Source organism: Ambystoma mexicanum, chromosome 3q, assembly GCF_040938575.1.
Source record: "Ambystoma mexicanum isolate Mex_15411 chromosome 3q, UKY_AmexF1_1, whole genome shotgun sequence".
NCBI classification, from domain to species: domain Eukaryota; kingdom Metazoa; phylum Chordata; class Amphibia; order Caudata; family Ambystomatidae; genus Ambystoma; species Ambystoma mexicanum.
This window is the reverse complement of record NC_090926.1, coordinates 924,905,305-924,921,854: the sequence shown is the minus strand read 5'-3', so window position 1 is coordinate 924,921,854 and position 16,550 is coordinate 924,905,305. Positions and strand designations below refer to the sequence as shown.

The 16,550-nt window shown below is 46.7% G+C and overlaps 1 protein-coding gene across 1 annotated transcript in view; it reads left to right on the top strand.

Moving 5' to 3' along the window:
- Positions 1 to 16,550, top strand: part of LOC138583119 (ATP-binding cassette sub-family A member 9-like) — a 2,601,648-nt gene that overhangs the window by 2,098,899 nt on the left and 486,199 nt on the right. The window contains exon 29 of the mRNA XM_069655079.1: positions 6,430 to 6,550. Within this exon, the coding sequence (XP_069511180.1) occupies positions 6,430 to 6,550 (121 nt within the window). The remainder of the gene's footprint in view (positions 1 to 6,429; positions 6,551 to 16,550) is intronic.

The following is a 16,550-nucleotide window of genomic DNA, read 5'->3' as shown; positions in this document are numbered from 1 at the left end:
TATGCGCCTGGGTGATGGCTGCTTTCCTGTCTATAAAGCTCCCTGAGAGTCAAAGTCACATTCATTTGTGTGCCGAGAAAGATGCATGTAGAACGGGCATTCCATGCAGCCCCTGCTACAGTGTCTACATGATGTGTGCACATCACTCGGCCTCAGGTATACATAGCTAACAGCGGGACAGCTTCAGTATTGCATAAATATTCCCCTGCAATAGACATATACCCCCAGCTTGGGTGTATTCCACACAATCTGCGCACACACCTAAAAGCATTGTGCTTTCATTTTAAACGGCATGCACATATATATAACTGGGATATCCCGATAGGGGTCAGCTAGCATTATCCAGGCATGTTTTCTGCATAACAGACAAACCTGCTGAACAACAGACAGTGAATGGCACCGACAGCGGATATATGTACAAAATGTAAAAAATGTCAGAGGTCGAAGTGGGCGGTAACAGTGATCCCAAACTTTTTATTTTTGACTTTCACTGTTCCTATACTTTTATTTTTTTTAAAGAAACCTTTCTGGAATGGTTTAGTTTTAAAATAAAAGTCTAGGAAGAAGTTGAAGTTTGCACTTCAGTGCACTGCACATTCCCATAAATAGCAGGTGTGTTTGTTTGGGGGTTTGGATTGTGTGTGCGAGGGGGCGCAGGAAGGAGGTTTGTGCGGTGCAGACCAGCAGGGAACATAGTTCCACTACTTCTTTCCGTACACTTCGACCACTGAACAATGCAGGTTGCACAGTGCAGAGCTATTTTGATGCCAATGCCATTTAGCAGACTCCCAAAGGAACAGCCATCTCTGCTTTTCTGCTCTGCGTCCTTGAATTGTTTTTGCCCTAATCCCCTCACCTCTATTGTGCGTGCACAAATGGAAGAGTTCATGATTCGCATTACCTGTTTTATAGCAGACCTCTCATAATCCACACTTATGCGTGTTGAGGGCTGCCACCATGTCATTCTAAGCATCCTCCTCAGTAAGAACACTAACTACCAAAGGCATGGGGATGGTGTTTTGTTTGTGGGTGCATAGTGTTTGGTTGGGGATGGTGGCCATGGGGCATAGTGTGGGGGTGGGGCCATGCGGCATAGTATTTGGTTTTGCGGGGTGGTGGCCATGGGGCATAGAGTTTGGTTGGGGGTGGTGGCCATGGGGCATAATGTGGGGGTGGAGCCATGGGGTATAGTATTTGGTTTTGCGGGGTGGTGGCCATGGGACATAATGTTTGGTTGGGGGTGGTGGCCATGGGGCATAGTGTTTGGTTAGGGATGGTGGCCATGGGGTATAGTGTGGGGGTGGAGCATGGGCCATAGTATTTGGTTTTGCGGGGTGGTGGCCATGGGGTATAGTGTTTGGTTGGGGTGGTGGCCATGGGGCATAGTGTTTGGTTGGGGATTTTGGCCAAGGGGCATAGTGTTTGGTTCTGGATGTGGCCATGTGGCATAGTGTGGGAGTGGGGTCACGGGACATAGTATTTGGTTGAGGTGGTGGTGGCCATGGGGCATAGTGTTTGGTTTGGGATGTGTCCATGTGGCATAGTGTGGGGGTGGGGCCCTTGGGCATAGTATTTGGTTGCAAGCTGGTGGCCATGGGGCATCGTGTTTGGTTGGGGGTGGTGGGCATGGGGCATAGTGTTTGGTTGGGGTTGGGGGAAATGGGGCATAGTGTTTGGTTGGGGGATGGGGGGCAGGTGGCATAGTATCACACTCCAAGAGTGAACACAATCCCAAAGCTAAAACATGCACTGTTAAGAGATGTGCCTCCTTTGCCTTTTTGGGAATCTGACTCAACGAAGGCCATACTCCCAAGAGTACGGCCAACTCAAACAGCAAAGAAGCACTCTCAGTGTTGAGACAAGGGGTGAAAAGGGCCAAGAATGTGTACTGCAAAATGTAAGTTTGAAATACAAATAAAGACCGGTACACCTCAAAAATGTATTCTTTTTCCATGTGTTTAATAAAAATTGGGGATTGAAAAACCCTCCTGCCATGCCCCCAACTCGCCTACCGCCCCTCCCACATTAACCTTTTGGCCCACTATAGGCAGCATGTAAGGCACATTCGGCCCTTTGTCAAAATCAGTTGTGCACCCCTGGTCTACACATTAATAAACAACAATTTGAGATTTTGACCCATCAAAATTTGCGGACCTTGAAGAACCAATATAAGAAACAAGTGTGGTTCCTTGAAAAAACTAGGTTAAACACCACACATAACACTAAATACTTGGGCATTAGAATAAGCTCAAACCTAAACGATGCGCCTTGGGCTGAAGCAGCAAAATCGAAATGCCGACAATTGGCGTGCCAAGCCGCCATAATTAATAAACAGTTCGGAAAATTCTCATTAAAACTGACTATAACATTCTACCAACAAAAAGCAGTCCCTGCAATAATTCATGGTGCGGAAAATGGCTTTGGATGCTCCTACGAACTCTGGAACACCTTAGAAAACATCTTCTGGGTGAAAGTTTTACATCTGCCAAGAGGAACTGCTTCGGCATGTATTCGTTACGAACTGGGGTTAATCTCAATGCATGCCAGAATAAGTTGGAATCTTCTGTGCTTATTCAGAAAAACGAAAATAACGAATCCTGTATTGCAGTTTGAAATAATTCAGAACTCAAACAAGGGCAGCGAGTACAACACCCTGACGATGTGGAACAAGCACTGCTTGGCAGTCCTCAAAGAGCATGACATTAAATAAGCAATGCTGCTAGAAAATCCAGATCTAGCCAAAAGGAAATTATGGAGCTTGGCTGGCACAGCACATGTGAACAAAGGAGAAAATCTAGTCTCTTGTCCGAGGTACTGGGCGAGGCAAGAGCCTTAGGGAAGCAACAACCCTATTTAGAACTCGTATTCTTGGCCCTGCTATCTGGAAACAGCAGATACTCAGTGCTGCGGACTGGTGGCAGATCATGTTTGATGGTCTAAATCGAAAAATAATATTTGCGCTGGTGACATTTCTTGAAGAACTAAAAAAACGTCTCAAACCCAGAACTGAGGTTAAAAGTGTTGTAGTCTAAAACTGCATTACTGAAACTGTCTTGGGTACTTTCTCAAATGAACTCGATGACGAGAAAGGAGAGGGAAGGTTTTATAAGGAAAGTGCTGTTGATAGGACACATGATGTGACAAGATGTGGAGGGTGTCATCAGGTGTTCTTTTTCATGTTTTGTCTTTCTTTTTAAGGTTTAATTAAACCGTATAAAAATAAAAAATACATTTTAAAAAAAGCAATGCGGCTACTAGGGATGGCCCTATGCAGGAGTCGCTTTCAAGCCAATGGTGTCAGGTAAGCGGTCAGTGGGATGATCTAGAGGTCCACAAATCTAACTTCCACATACAATGCGCAGATATCATTCTGTCCATTATTTATGTACTCCTATTCTTTAAATGTCATATAGATGTGCCCTGATGTTTATTTAAAAATGGCCTCAAATGCAGAGAGTTACATTCACATGTCTGTTCGTCATCTCTTGGCCTGCCTGGGGAGCCAAAAGAGGTTTTGTGAAGTTCTTCTAGGGATCTCATTTCCCTCATGAGGTTCTCTTAAGTAAATTCTAGGACCTTTTTCCTATTATCAGCAATGAAATGGTTTTGCCTCGAATTACTGCTCTGAGTGTGTCCCACTTGTTAGCCTCTGATGTGTCAGTTGGGTTGGTATCCATAACAAGTGTCATTAGACGGGACCCCCTACTTAAAATGATAATTGTTTTTTTATAACGCACTTAATGGCAAAGAGGTTTCTAAGCGGGGACGCGGGCTTCAAACCTGTTTGGCTTTGTGTCATCTTGTTTCCAAGATGAGCATTTTGCCACTGAGCTATACTAACTGGACTAGCAGACAAACACAACTAATGTTAATTAAACAAACAAAAGTTCTATACGAACTCCTGTCATTAAAACTGGAAGACAACCTGGCCACCTATTGGTTTCAAGATCACTCCTGATTGCACAGTCTTGATTCAAACGGTGTAGTTGTGCACATCAATAAGAGATCAGGCTCCTCGGAAAGACGAGACCATTGGTTTTATTTTGTTAATTGTTATTTATTTTATCTGTCCCCTTTTGCTGGTTTAGGAGTCTCATTTTGAATGAGGACATTATTGTCGAGAATAAGCCGGTAATTAATTGAAAGTAACACTCTGTAGCTTTGTTTTCAACCTATCAAGTCTATTGCCTTTAAAATACCTCCATCACCACAGATTGTGAAACAGTGGTAACAGCCAAGCTGTCCTTTATGGTAAAGGATGCTGACTTGGTGTTGCTATCATCAAAGATATTGTAAACACTACGAAAGGGGAATACAATGAGAGTTTTGTAAATATTTCACACCACCACCCTCTTCTTCCAACTTCCCAGCAATACTTGTCTTAGTACTGGCAATCCTGGTAAGTGGGGGAGGCATAGTTAATAGTCTCCATTAGTTAAGTTGCTTTGCCTGGAACCATGGTTGTGGTGTTGGGTTCAATCGGCTTACATGCATGACCTTCCTGTAGTGCATAAAGCCTGGTTAATAACTATGCAGTATTTGACTTACACTACTCGGAAACAGTCTCATGGATTTCATTACTGTTCCTCGTTTTTCATAAATGCTTCTAGTTATGCTAACCACGCAGTATGTTCCTACATTTTTATTTAATAAATGCAGTATGCATTAGTTAATCTTTACTACATTTTATATATATTTATTATAAATTAAAAAAATTGATTTATTTTGATGTCACACATATTTCATTCCTATTTAACAAGTTTTATACAACGTAATAAATTGTTAATCTCTTCTGTTTAAAAATCAGAGAAGTAGCATATTCAATACCTTTATTTACTGTAAAACAAAGTCCATATACATTTTAATTGCATACAACTGTTTTACTTAACCTTTAATAAAAGCAGTTCATAACACTAAATTATACCATGCATTGAAAGGTAGAGTTGCAGGTTAGTACCTATTCCAATAATACGTATTACTTACTATACAGCCCCTCTGTTTGTCATGTTATTAACATCAGCGCCTATATGCAGTCCTTGCCTGGTTCCTCTGAGGCCAACAAACGTGACTAAAATGATGGCATTGTCTGGTGATAATGGCCTGCAGTTCTGCTTACTGATTAGCAAGCTGATATCCCACAAATTTCCTGTACCAAAATAGACTAAAATGGTGGTGATAACACCCCATCCCCCACTTAAGAGAATAAATGTGGTCTCCTATGGCTACCTTAAAATAACACCATAAAAGGGTTTTACATCCATTCTGGGAGCATGGTAGGAGTTTTAAGAAATCATACCCACATTTTACCTATGTCCCTAATTCCTTGCAATCATTGTCACAATGTTGGTGGGATTGCAGAGGATGGATGTTCCTTTTGATTAATTTAATTAATCTTCCCACATTGTTATGCAACTTTGGATGCTGTCAGAAAAGCTGACTCATTCCCCACACATTCATGGCTTCTCCTTAATGCATGAATTAATAACGACTGGTTACAGAATCCTACTGCTCATAGTAATTAGGTTGTGCAGTCCAGTGATGACCTCTCCTGTTACGACTACAATTTCCGAGTTGATTGTGCTGGTTTTCTGGATATGCTACAGCCAATATTTTTGAGTATTTGATATGCCATTTTATAACAACAGAATGGATTGTGGGGTCTGGATAAGACTGGATAAAAGCAAATAGGTTATATTATAGGGCAGCACAATGCATTTGGGATAATACTTCCAAGTCACACTACACAGTTGGTTATCACACATTTACACAATCTTAACATATTTACACATCATTCACATATTTACACAGCATTGCTCATATTTACAGGTGAAGCACAGAGAGAGGCAATGCTTTGCCCAGATTGACACTTTTGATCACAATCTACACTCAGGATTAGAATAGAGGTCTCCAAGATGACAAATCTGCATTGTGGCTTCCAGATCACCTCTCTATCTGATTATGAAACTGACAATGCATTTGTGAAAAATGTATGAGATCTTGAAAAGTTTGGACAAGGGCCTTTATTGATATTTTTAGATGAGTAGCCCATGATTAACACTTTGCACCATGATACCTTGGCATCCAAATTGCATACCATTGGCAGAGTTAAGGGAAGAACAACACTAGATAGGTTGGAGTCTGGGAAATCAAGAGCAATGAGTGATTATTGCAGACAGTTGGATACCCGAATGCAAATGCCCATGTCTACGGAGGTTCCTGGAGTATGCCAAAATGTCTTTTCATTTCAGTGTTGCAAAGCTGGCATAAGATTTTCTGGTAACATGCATATTTTGGGTGTCAGGCAAGGTAGATTCAGACACAATACATCTTATTCCTTTGGCAGAGTTGTAGACATTCTGATTAGTTCTTGGATGCCGATATTCGTAATACAATCCAGTGATCTTAACTTTTACTTTTCCATCCATGCAGGATCTCACCGAATAATGACAAGGTAATCTCGAACATCGATGAGCCAGAAGGAGATGAAGATAGTGTTCAAGATGAAAAGACACGGGTTATGGAGCTGGTTACCGGTCAAAAAACAGAGGAGGTAGACACGAATAAAGATATGTTAATGTAGGACAGAACAATTTGAGATTGTGCCAAGGGCCTTCCCTGTTTCAACTTTTAAAAAGCCTGCTATTGTTTCTATTGTTTATCACCAAATAATTTAACTGGGAGTTAACTAGTAAATGTCCGTCCTTTAATTAAAGGAGTCAAACATCAGAAGAGATATGGGTTTGGAAAGTATACATAACATGGAAAATAAATGCAATTTATGGGAATCATTTCCCCTTTCGCTCTCCCATGCCCTCTTTACGAGCATCTGGCCACCTTAGAAGCACATTTTAAAGATACATCTAATGGTGAGGTGTGGTGCTCCATAACACATTTTGCTCATACTGTGGGCCTCATCACGAGTTGAGCCTTATGCGGGCGCTATTTCTGCTGAGCGGTACATTACCGCTGGGAGCTGTGGTGCAAATAGTGCTGTATCACAAGTATGCGTGCACACGCACACAGCCCCGGCGGAAATGCTAATTGCGCCCGCCGAAATCCACATCTGATAGGGGGCTACCGCCAGAAACCACAGCGCTAATAGCACAACCGCCAAGTGCCTGTGCAATTAGCGCCAGTGGGAAATGTGTCACTGCCGGAACGGGAACCACTGTGGTGTCCATTTTCGAAATGACAATCCATCCAATATCAGAGCCAGTAGCAGCCATCCACACTTCCAGAACATCATACATGTCTCAGAAGAGGGCAAGTGGCAAGGCAGCCCAAGATCGTCTGAGAAAACCGAAGTTCACAGATGCAGAAATCATAGTGCTGGTGGATGAGGCTGTGACCCACCATGCTGAGCTATATGGAGCCAGGCAGAAGAAGACATCCTCCTTGCGCCGCACCCAGATCTGGGAGGTGATGAGCCGGAAGATGTCAGCAGTCGGCTGCGTCCCCGGGATGGGGAAGACTGCCGCAAGCATTGGAATGACCTGCATAACCTGTCAGAGTGAGGGTCGTTTAGGCCCCCCTCACACATTCAGCACAATGTAGACCACTTGCTCGCACAATAGCGGGGGACGCCTCCATTGCCTGCGTCCTAAAGCGGGGCTGTTGTGAGGGACACTTGGCATCCATTTTGTGCACCCTCGGCTCCATCTTTGGACTAGGCCTCACTGTGATGATACGAAAAGGCTTCTCTCCCCTTTTGCAGTGCTGCGCACTCCGCGCTCATGGCCCCCACCTTTTCTCTCTGTGTCTGAAAGCTTCACAGTTCCATTTCTCACGGATGCGCCGGGGACAATTGAAACAAATATACTAATGTAACATCTCACTCTTCCTCTGAGATCACTGTCCTGTGTGTGAACCGGCCCAAACCATGACTTGTAGCTCATTCATCTCCACTACCTTGCCTGTGCCCTCTTACCCCACTGTTGGAAAATGACTGCCACTATAACCCTGTGCCCCTTAAGGTTTTACCTTGATGCACCAGAGGTGTGACCCCACTGTGAAGCCCACCCCAGCGTGCCCCCTACTAAAATTAGACCTCTGTCACAGTATATTGCCCCTTAGAACTAACAAATGTCAGCGTGCCCCATGATTGCTTTGATGCGCTCCGACCCACACCATGATCGATGTTATCACACTGACCAAGACCCCTAAACCTGGTAACTTCATATAAGTCATAATGAATGATGTTCTGATTTTATTCATGCAATTTATAGGTTCAAAGAAGATTTACTTAAACTTACACTGATGGTCATTGTTTATTATATGTCTAGTGTTAGTTTTTTATGCTAGCTTAGTTATTGTCTGCCCTGCCTCACCGAGACCTGACCCTCACCCCTCCTGGACACTGGCAGCTGGACCACGTGATGCTCACCCTCCCGCCAATGGAGCAACCAATCCGGATGAAGCAGCACCCATAGCCGCACATGTGTCAATGTTATTCACCCAATCCCAAGCATTTGTAGTCCCATATAGTGTGATGAAACTTTTTCCCTTTTTAAGCCAATATTTTTGTTTTTTTGCCAGAGCGCTCTCGGGGAAGCAGAGTTCTCTGGATGCCAATTCTTTATAAAGAAAACGTAAACTCTTGCAACCTGTTCTCCTAGTCTCATTCCCCGTATGTCATATTCATTTGTATTGCATGTGCACGACGGGGAGTGAGCCATCAATGGCCACAGGGGGAGGCTCACCACCTGTACTGGACCTGATACCCTGGGAGGAGAAATGTAGCACCGGGATCGACAAGGAGGGGATTGAGGGAGTTGGATAATTTGAGGCGGGCGCTGGCACCCAGGAGGCTGAAAGTGAGTCAAAACCCCCCCACCCACCTTTGCATTTAACTATAACAGTTCAGCACAGCATTACCCAGTGGAACTACCCATGAGCTGGGCACTGCGACTGGGGGCAGTGCATGGGGGCCACCAAAGGCACCTACTGCCAGTGCACCAAGGTCACCCCTGTAATGCCGAGCAGTGGGGTGGGCAGCCAAGGGACACATTCAAGCTCCAGGTACAACGCTGCCATGGCGGGGCCCAGCAGTGCCCCATAGATACCTGGCAGTGACAAGTACCATACCCCCCTCAATCAGCATGTGTAACAGTCACGTTGTAAATGGGGTCCTGATGCATGCAAGCAACGCAACGGCTAGGTCACCAATGTAGCCCTGCCATACCACCACGGCCAATTGCTTTCCCCCCACAAGCCCCCCCTCCAACACATGTCCCCATTGTAGCCAATCCACTACCATATGCATGCAGGCCAGGCCTGTGCCCCGTGCCATTCCCCTCACCATGTGATTACTGTCATGTATGCCAAAATATGTGAGGGAATGTCTCCTAACGTAATCCCCTACAGGCACACAAGCTACACCAGAGGCATCAGGGGACGAGGATGCAGCAGGGCCATCTACTCGTCCGACCTCCCGGGCCCCCACCTGCACCACCACCCCCACAAAGGGGATGCAAATCTACCCCTAGGTGCAAGACGCCCACCAACAGATCACACCGAAGCAGGGTCACGCCCACACCAGAAGCCCAGCCCGCCAGGCGCACACCTGTTGACAGTGAGGACGACAGCATGGCAGTCCAGGCTGCCAGGGAGGAAACAGCCCTGACAGCCACTATGCAGGAGGGACAAGGGGCAAGCAGCAGCAGCAGTGACAGCTAGCATGCAGTAGCGGCATGACACCTGGCCACAGTCATCACCCTCCACCATCCAGCACACCTGAGAGCCCAGTTCGGGCAATTGAGTGCATCCCAAAGCCACTGTGCCAAGCACACAGGTGGCGCACACTGACCCCAGAACCTGACACCAGGTCCTGTGGCTCCCCAGTTGCCAGCCCCGCCACGCAACCTCCACCCCACCACCCAGCCGACGGCTGACATGGGCACAGTCATGGAGTGCCTAAGTGAAATGGAGGAACAGCAGCGGCAAATGGAAAAAATTGCCAATGCACACATCCAGCACATGCAGCTGATCAGTGAGGCGATCCAAGCAGCCATAAGGTGGATGGCCCGTGACAATGCGCGTACCAGGAGAACCTCACTGACTGGGTTTGGTCAAAGGGTGCATGAGCTGTGCGAGGGCGTCTCTGCCCTAGCTGATCAATAGAGGGAGAGCAATGCCCTCCAACGCCAGCAGCTGCCGGTGGCAGCTTCTATTCAATCCACCTCCATCACACCCACGGAAGAATCACAACAAAGCACCCCTCGGAGGAAGTCCCTGCGCCAGCTGCGCTCACGCTCACAGGATGCTGCAGGCCAGCAGAAGAGGGCACAGCGTTCATGAATGGCATGACTATTGTTGCCCTGAGTGGCCTTGATATAGACACAGTTGTGGGTGGGTGGGGACAGGGGGGACAGTGTGATGGGGTGTTGGTGGTGGGTGGGGGCAGGGGGGACAGTGTGCTGGGTGCTGGTGGTGGGTGGGGAGAGAGGGATAGTATGCTGGGGTGCTGGTGATGGGTGGGAGGATAGTGTGCCGTGGTATTTGTGGTGGGTGGGGGAGGGGGATAGTGTGCTGGGGTGTTGGTGGCGGGTCAGGGGCAGGTTGATAGTGTGTTGGGGTATTGGTGGTGGGTGGGGGAGGGGGATAGTGTGCTGGGGTGGTGTTGGTGGTGTGTGGGGGTAAGGGGAATAGTGTTGTGGGGTGTTGGTGGTGGGTGGGGGTAGGGTGATAGTGTGCTGGGGTGTTGGTGGTGGGTGGGGTTAGGGGGATGGAGTTTGAAAAAAATAACTAGAAAATCACTTGAACAAATGACATGCAAGGACATTCATAATTGTGTTCTTGTGCTCTTTATTCACACTGTGCATGTTGTGTAATGGATCAGGTCAACGCACTAAAAGTAATTGTCTATTAGCGCCGGTTAGGCCAGTCTCCCTTCCCTCACTTCATCCCTGTGTGTGTCTGCCCTGGCTCCTGCCACATCATCATCATCTCCCTCTTCCTTTGGCTGTGGCCTGTCAGCGTCGGGGGGTAGAGGCACATTCCTCCTTAGGCAAATGTTATGGAGCATAGCTCACACCAGTACTATTTTCCCTACTTTGTCCGGGGCATACATCAGGGCCCCTCCAGTGCAGTCTAGGCACCAGAATTGTGTCTCCAGGAGGCCAAAGGTGTGCTCTATGCAAACGTTGGTCTGGCTGTGGGCATGGTTGTAGGCGGTCTCATGTGGTGTACTTGGGTCACGCACATGGGTCATCAGCTACGCCAGCTGCAAACATCCAGAGTCACCTGCATGAGGTGTAATCCGGACATCAGGCATTTGTCTAATGCATGTGTCTGTAGTCTTAATGTATCTGCCAATTGTTAGCTGTGAGCATTCTTGTGTGCATCTGGGCCATGCAATGTGTATGTGTAATGGGTGTGCATCATTCTTATATTATGCCATGATTTACTTGTCCTGTTCATGCACACAGTGACTTTGTGGCATGTGTTCTGTGGCGTGTCCGGGTTGAATGCACATGGGCAGACGGCTGTGGCATGGGTGGACATGCTGTTGGGTGCTGCTGTGTTGATCTGCGCAGTGCTACATTCAAGATGCATTGTGGTACATGTGGTCTGATGCATCTTTGCGATGGCAGCATTATGTGTCCATCACCATTGTGTCCAGGTGTGTCAAACTAGTGCATGCACCCTTGGATGCCCCCAACGATGTTGCAGGGACTGCACAGGTGCTTCCAGTGCTTCCTCTTCACATGCAACGCTTCCTATAGCTACCCCCACACCTTTTTAGTATTGTGATTCAACGTGCATATGTGGCAGAGTTTGTACTCACCCACTATCCAGGTCCGTTGTCCTCTGTGCCTCTCCATGTATCCCGGCATTGTGCTTTAGCATAGGACCATGGAGTCGTGGGTGGATCTTGGGTAGCGGGAACAGCAGTGGGTTATGATGAGGTCAGGGCCACAGGTCACTTGCACGTTCATGGAGTGATAGTGCTTGCGGTTCCTGTAGACAACCTCATGGGCCTGGGGCACCACCAATGCAACATCGGTGCAGTTGATGGCGGCTATCACATTGGGCAGTTTTGCTGTGGCATAAAAGCATGCCTTCATGGCATTCACCTGGAAGCTGGGTGGTGGGCAGTGCAATGTGTTGGTTGACATGGCGCAGAAGAGCATCCAGCATCTGGGCCAGGACTGCGCTGAATGTTGACTGTGATGCCATGCATCATGGCCACGGAGTGCTGGAAAGTGCCCGTCCCCAGGAACTGCAAGACTGCCACCAGCTACAACAATGGCGGCACAGCAGTGCGGATGTTAATCCTGCTCCCAATTTCTTCATGTATTCTGGCCAGCAGCTCAGTGATGGTCCTCCTGTCCAGGCGGTATTCAGTTACCATCTGTGTGTCACTGAGGGCCCAGGGTGATGGGCTGACCCTGTGGATGGGTGCCCGCCTTGCTGGGGCTGCTTTCATCCTCCTCCTCCTGCTCATTCCACCATCCCCCTCTACTCCCTGTGCCCTGGCCTGGTTGTCCTGCATCTAAAGGTCCAGGCGCAGCCTTAGCAGCTGCCTGTCACAGCGTGCAGCAAATAATGGCAGCATGGTGTCGGAACCAGTGTTTGCGGCCTGAGTGGGTCTTATGTAGCCCTCTGATGTGCATTGTGTTCACCTGTGGCTTGTTTCCTTGCAGATGGGTGAATGTACTTCCAGATAGAGGCTGGGGGTAATTCTTTGCTGAATTATCGCCGTTTTTTGGTGCTAAAACCGCAGAGAATATATCAGATATAGCTGTATTTGTTTTGTCGGCACTATCAGCGCCGGCTGTAATAGCGCTGGTGGTAATAGTGGCAGTTGTAATAGCGCTGTTACCTTTTGGATCCAGATGTGTTTGTGCCGACTCGTGATCTGGCGGAGCGGTATTGCCAGCGCTAATACTGTTACTGCTGGATTTAAGGGCTACCGCCCAACTTGTGATGAGGCCCTGTAATTGCTCAAATTGAACTAGCATTTTTATGGCTTTTGCTCAATAGTATTTAGACTTCCACTGAGTGCTGGCGCATGCCTATATGCTAACATAATGATGTAAAATGTATTTTATTTTTTTATTTTATTGAGCAGTTGTTAGACGTCTATACAACTGAATTGTGTTTCAAAGTGCCAAAAGGCTAAATGGGAAGGAAACATGGGAGACATTACAATGGCAAAAACAGTAAAATGCAGTCATGGTCCTACTAGGCCTTGTAGCTTTCGGATGTGCAAGTGCAGTGAGGAGAAGTGCAGGAGGTAGGGAGAGAGGGGGGGGGAGAGGACACGTGCTGGTGGAGGGCCTGGGAGGGAAGTGCTAAGAGTAGCCAAGGAGGAGAACCTCAGGCTAAGTGCTAGTCCAGGCGACTGCCAAGAGTGGGATGCAGAGCTGCCAGGCAGGGACCCGCAAGGGCAGTGCAGTGGGTGGCGGGGGTGCTGGTCTCGACGGTGAAGAAGGGCATTCATGAGGGATCAGGCCGACTGGTCACAGCAGCAATGGGGGTGATTAGCAGGGAAGGGAAAGAGGGAAACAACAGCAAGGTTATTTTTTTTAATATAATGTCAGACATTGTCCTCAACACTTTCGTATTTTTGGCATCCAGTGATTCTACCAACATTGGGATATATCATGCATCGGGACGGGCGCGGGAGGAGGTGGAAAAGGGGGGTTTATTAATGTTTTACGAAATGCCAATAAAAATTATTTTAAAAAAAAAAGAAATCTACCAGATAGCCCAGGGCTCAGCTCCGAGGAAGGGGCCCGCGTGTAGGTCACAGTGGGCTGCAGATATTGGCTCAGATTTGGGAGATAAGAGGTGGCAAGACGTGTGCTCATACGCCAGGTGGGATGGCGATTAGCTCCCGGTTTAGCTTTAAGGTACTTAGTCAGGCTTATCTGTCACCTGCGGTCCAGAGGAAATGTGATTGTTCTTGTGATGGGGCGGTTCCCCAGATGAAAATGTGATAATGCTGTATTTATTCATGTTTTGTGGATCTGCCCCTCCCATGCGTCTTTTGTCTGCAGGTGACTGGAATGACTGGTCGCATGATATGTCATGAAGTCTCTCAGGACGTCCTCTGTTGTATGTTTGGATGGCTGCCGGGGTTTGCTAAGGGGAAGAGGAAATTACTGTCTATATGTATGCTATTGGGGGAGCGTTACATCGTGATGCTCCAGCCCTGTCAACCCAACAGCCGAAAAGTAGCTGAAATACTTGGCTTGATGTTGAACCGGAATACTGCACAATGCAGTCTGCCAGCACTAGGCCCCAGGATGTGTGGGACCCGGCGCAATCCTTTTTAGAGACTAGGGATGCTGTGAGTACCGATGTGACAGAAGGTGCAGTGGTGAATGAAGACTGAGGATACTCACATTTAGTGTATAAGTGCGACTAGTGCCGGATTGAAGGGGTGAGGCATTGTTGTCAAATAGATCTTACAGGGATGGTTACTGGACCCGGGAGATGGGTACACTGGATGCATTCATCCTAATGGGTCGGGGTGACTGTGCACTATTCCTGTAAGTGCAGGGAGGGTTGGATCTGTCAGTGATGGTTGGTTGGTTGCTTCCAGCCTGGACAGGCCCTGGTGGGCCTGGCCATCCATCTTGTTGTTTGAGACAGCTGTTTTCACATTTCCCACAAGTAGACCAGTATTGTTTACCCTTTGTCATTTTTTATTTTTGTTTTCTTTATTAATGATTTTGTGCGCTCCTGGAATGTCTGCATATGACGTGAACCTGTTATAAATAACGTTTTTTTTTAAAAATGTATCTTGGTGCAAGGAGGATGATATTCTGTAAACATTTGGTTTCAAGGGGTTTCTATGTAATGTGTGGTTCTAGTATTGGGTTATATTTTCTTTGACCCTTTGTACCAGGACTTCCATAAAAGTATTGGATAACCAACACTTTTCAACGCAGTGTTTGTAATATTATTTTCCATATCTGACAACTCTAGAACTAGGGTTTCATGAGTGAAGTAGAGGAGTCTGCCAGTGTCAAAGGGATCCCTTCAGAAACTGGATAATTGGTGAAAAGAATAAATACCACTGACATTGGTACCTGCATATTGGTAACTCCTAATACATAAGGATTCTGAGACTTTGCAGTAAAAGGGACCATCTTTTCTTCTGGAAAAAACTGAGGAGAAAATGAGGGGTGGTGTCCTGTAGGTGGTACGGAATAACTCCTCTGGTGGCACTTAAAAAAAGCGACGTGCACCCAAGTCCTCAGTATATAAAACCAGATGAATTAAATCAGATTCATCAGCTCTACTACCAGTGAAATCTAGTGATTTTTCAAAACTTTGGTAGCAAAGTAGGTTTGTATGATTTTTCTTTTTTTTTAGGAATTAAACATTCTATGTTGTGAAGGATTTTCATATACAGGGGTGTGAAAGCACTGGCTTGTTTTATTTTTATTAATTCGGTTTCTGAAAGTCTGAGTCTGCTAATCACCTCCCTTTAATAAAAGCTCCATGCCAAAAGCATAGTGCTGAAATGTGCCCTGCTGCATTGGTCTCCTGGCATCTGAGTACTTTCCCTTTCAATGGCTCTGAGAGGGTTCAAAGGTCCCACGTGCCTTCTTAATAGCTGCTAGAATGCCAAAGTCATTGCAAACAGAGGCTTCATTTAACTTGTGCACCTTAGATCCATATTATCACAATTGTGGTACTGTGAGTCTGGTGGTACAGTAAACTCTAAGAATAAGCCACACCTGGTTTTGGTATGGTGAGTGATAAGAACCGACTAATTAGTAAAGCCACGACAAATTGGTATCATACAATTGTCAACCCTATGAGCTCAGTGAAGGTTCTGTGGATTCACAGCTAGTCTGCCTGTCTCCACCTCAGCAAGTGAGACAAAAGGTGGGATGTTCTCCTTTGGGAGGGTGAGTGACACCTCCCCTCAATCCCAGGCTCTCTCTCTCCAGGAGATCACCTGGGAACCATATGTCAAAAAGGCATATGCAAAGCCCAGTGAAGGGGGTAGTGTTAAAGTAACCAGAATGGGCAAAAGGGAACAGATACGGGTTTAATAGTCTTGCTTTTCCATGGCACTCTCTGTACTTCCTCGCCTCTCCACTTGAGGGTGACTGCTGTTGAAACAAGGCCTCACTGCTTTCTGCACTGGAAGCAGGACCATGTTCACTGGAGATTAAGGATCCTGTCTAGGTGCCTGCTAAGCTCCCTGGAGTGGAAGGACTACCAAATTACTTACTTTGTCCCTGAAGGCCATAGATGAGGCCTCCCAGCAACCCAGAAGTCAAGGAACTGCTCTGGGCCTTCATCCCGCATTAACCTGCTTGTGATGTTAAACGGGATATCATATTGTACCTCCTTTATTGTATATATTGGCCTAAGCCCAGTCGCTCTGCGAAGAAATCCGCATTGCAAAGTTCCGATCTTAAATCGATTTAGCCGCCATTTTAGGTCCATCCGCTATTTTGATTTCCATTTCAAAGTCACTCTGCGTTCTAAAATGGTGGACAGTTTTTCCTGCTTGTAACCTAGCCGTCCTGACCGTCGCACAAAAGTTAATGTCTAAACTGCCCGTAGGCCAAATGTTAGGG